The sequence below is a fragment of the Nannospalax galili genome, unplaced genomic scaffold (assembly GCF_000622305.1).
Source record: "Nannospalax galili isolate Female #2095 unplaced genomic scaffold, S.galili_v1.0 scaffold330, whole genome shotgun sequence".
NCBI lineage: Eukaryota > Metazoa > Chordata > Mammalia > Rodentia > Spalacidae > Nannospalax > Nannospalax galili.
The window spans coordinates 2690430-2693458 of NW_008329640.1; the positions used below are offsets into that span (position 1 = coordinate 2690430).

At 43.8% G+C, this 3029-nt stretch overlaps 1 protein-coding gene across 7 annotated transcripts in view; it reads left to right on the forward strand.

Annotated features, from left to right (window-relative positions):
- Vipas39 (VPS33B interacting protein, apical-basolateral polarity regulator, spe-39 homolog) overlaps positions 1–3029 on the forward strand; it is a 41733-nt gene that overhangs the window by 32691 nt on the left and 6013 nt on the right. For all 7 annotated transcript variants that reach the window (XM_008839956.2, XM_008839949.3, XM_008839952.3 and 4 more), the window contains 3 exons: positions 1375–1509; positions 2014–2055; positions 2590–2679. In XM_008839956.2, the coding sequence (XP_008838178.1) occupies positions 1375–1509; positions 2014–2055; positions 2590–2679 (267 nt within the window). The remainder of the gene's footprint in view (positions 1–1374; positions 1510–2013; positions 2056–2589; positions 2680–3029) is intronic.

Sequence of the window (3029 nt, forward strand, 5' to 3'; positions counted from 1 at the left end):
ATTACTGGTATTTGGTGGGGATATGTTATTTTGGTTTTTCATGTTATTATTTTTTCTCTGTGAATTTCTTTTGTACTTTCTGACTCTTGTGTGAGACTCAAGCCTTCAAGTTTAGGTCTGCTTCTTTTTGTAAACTTTGTGTGTCTTTGTGCTTTACTTTTTGGGCATGAAAAGCCGGTTCGTCTAAGCTTCCGGTTCTCTCTTTTGATTTTATATTGGAGTGGCCAGATTGCTTTTGCCTTCAGGAGTTCCCACAGAGGCCCAAGTCAGATGAGGATCAGATGTTCTCAGGCTCTCTCCTAAGGTCTGGATCCCTCCAGGAAAGATGTTGTCCTCAGGAATTTGGGGCCTGGACTGGCCTGGGAGCAGGGCCCAGGAAAGATGCTGGTCTTGGGCAGCTGGTGGCTGTGCCACCCATGAATGCAAAGGGAAGTGGGGGGCGGAAGAGGCCCCAAGGGCTCCTGGGGACTGCGGGGAGGAACTGGGTTGGTCTGGATGCAAACGATCAGGAAGCAGTGGTGGCTCCAAGCAGAGAGGTCAGTCCTGGTGTCTGGGGTGCCAAGACAAGAAATGGCCCAGTACCCAGGCAAGGAGGAGAGACAGGGCAGGGGAGCTGTGAGGGTGAATGAGGCTGGGGGAGTCAAGGTACGATGGGCACTGATGGAAGTCCCCAGGAAAGAGGCTGATGGGTTGTACAGCCCAGGGAAGCAGAGGGAGATGAGGGCGGGGCCAGGCCCAGAGTTCTCCCAGGAGAGAGCCTGGCGGGTTGTGCAGCAGAGGGAAGCAGAGGGAGGTGAGGGCAGGAACAGGCTCAGAGGGCTCCTGGGGACCTCGAGAAAGAACTGGGTTGGTCTGGATGCAAAGGATCAGGGACATTGGTGGTTCCTGGCTGAGAGGTCAGCCCTAGTGTCCAGGAAAGAGGCTGGTGGGTTTTCACAGCCAGTGTTCTTAACCTGTGAGCCATCTCTCCAGCCTTAGTATTTCCTTTTTATCTCAAATTTCTCATGTCATTCCCACTTCTGTAATTTCTTCCTTATTTTCTTGTTTTTGAGACAGGATCTCATAGAGCCCAGGCTGGCCTGGCACTCATGTGTAGCTGAGACCATCCTTGAACTCCTGACCTTCGGCTTCTACCTCTAAAGTGCTTGATTACAGATGTACAGTACCATGCTGAACTGTTGAAATCTCTTAAGCATAGACCCATGATCACTTTGTGGATTTTAACCCTCTCTGGGATATCCAAAGCAATTTTTGTGTTTTTTTTTTTTCTTTTTTTGTTTCATTCCTAAGGTGGGAAACACAACAGCTGTAGTAGTAGAAGTTTTTTTCTTCCTTCTGCCCATGAACTTTTTTCTCTTGGCTCCTTCCACGCAGGCAAATGATCGACATCTAGAGTCAGCAGGACAGACTGAGATCTTCCGAAAGCATCCCCGAAAAGCTTCCATCCTCTACATGCCACTGGTGACAACACTCTTCTACTCCTGCTTCTATCACTACACAGAGTCCGAGGTACAGGCGGAAAATGAAAGAACTTTGTTCAAGTCCAGTTTTGTAAGGTATTATTAGTGGGGACCTGTAGTTCTCAGAAGTCACCCAGAAACTTTACAGGCCCTCAGCAAGACTGAGCTAAGAGGGACAAAGAGGTTTATAAGGGTTTGTGTGGCCTCAGGTGGGCTGGCAACAAGCACACCCTGTCTCTGGTATTGGTTCCCTTAGCAGTGGTGGAGGAGCAGTGTGTTGGGTAGCTCTGGATTTTTCTCTTTTTAAAGCTTAGATTTAATCATCACAAGTATGTTTTCCTCTTCTTTGGATTAGCAGAAAAGTAGAAAAAGAATTATGCTCACTATTATTCTTCCTGATAAAGTAAGCTATGGTAGTATTCCATTAGACTTGATGGAGCTTTTCTAGTATATTTCTGGGTTTATATGGGTTAGAATAAGATAGTGTGTGGTAGAAAAGAAAATGGGAGATTGGGTGATGTCACTAAAGTTTCTTTCTCCACTTCCATCCTAGGGGACATTCAGCAGTCCCACCAATCTGAAGAAGACATTTAAGGTAGCATCGCATGAACTGGTTTTGTTTTTTTTTTTTTTTTTTTTTTTTTTTTTTGTTTCTACTTTCTGTGTATGAATGCTTTGTTGGTTTTGTTGAGACAGAAACTGTAGCCTCACCTGGCCTGGAGCTCGCTATGTAGACCAGGCTGACCTTGAATTCACAGAAATCCACATGACTCTCCTGGGATTAAAGACATGCCCACCATGCTCAGATGCATGGACTGTTTTGTAAAAGTAGTGTCCGAGTACTGTAGGGAGTATATTGCTTGGTAATCCTGGACACTATGTTCGAGTCCAGGGCTAAAGGTGGAAAGTTATGTTTGTGGGATGTGAGAGAAAACATCAGTGTCACAGTGGACAACAGTGTGGGACTTGGAACATAAAGACTTCTTGATGTTCTGAAAAATGATTGATTTTTAAGGGACAGAGTCTATACCAGCAAATATATATTCTTTTTACTTTTCTGAAAATTTAAAACATTTAATGGATCTATTTCTACTTCCTCTTGATTTTTTTTCTGGTTTTTGCTCTTTAGATCCCAGACAAACAGTATGTGCTGACAGCCTTGGCTGCTCGTGCCAAGCTTCGAGCCTGGAATGACGTTGATGCCCTCTTCACCACAAAGGTGCGGGCCCTGGAACTGACCTGTGCTGTTTTTAGGGAAATCAGCCATCACAGTGTTTTAAAGTTCTAATTACTAATGAATTCTTCCAACCTTTTGTTTTCCAAAATTTTAATTGTAAAGAAAATTTGAAAGAATAGTGCAATGGCCAGTCTCTGTCCACTAGTTCATTAACATTTTTGCCATACTATTTAGTTTTTGCCTTCTCTGTATACATGCATATTTTCAGAAACCATTTGAAAGTAAACTGTGGATAAAACACTTCTCTCTTTAATATTAAAGCATTTATCTTCTGAGTGTTGCATCTCAAGAAATTTAATATTAGTACGATTATATTATCATAAACATCTGAT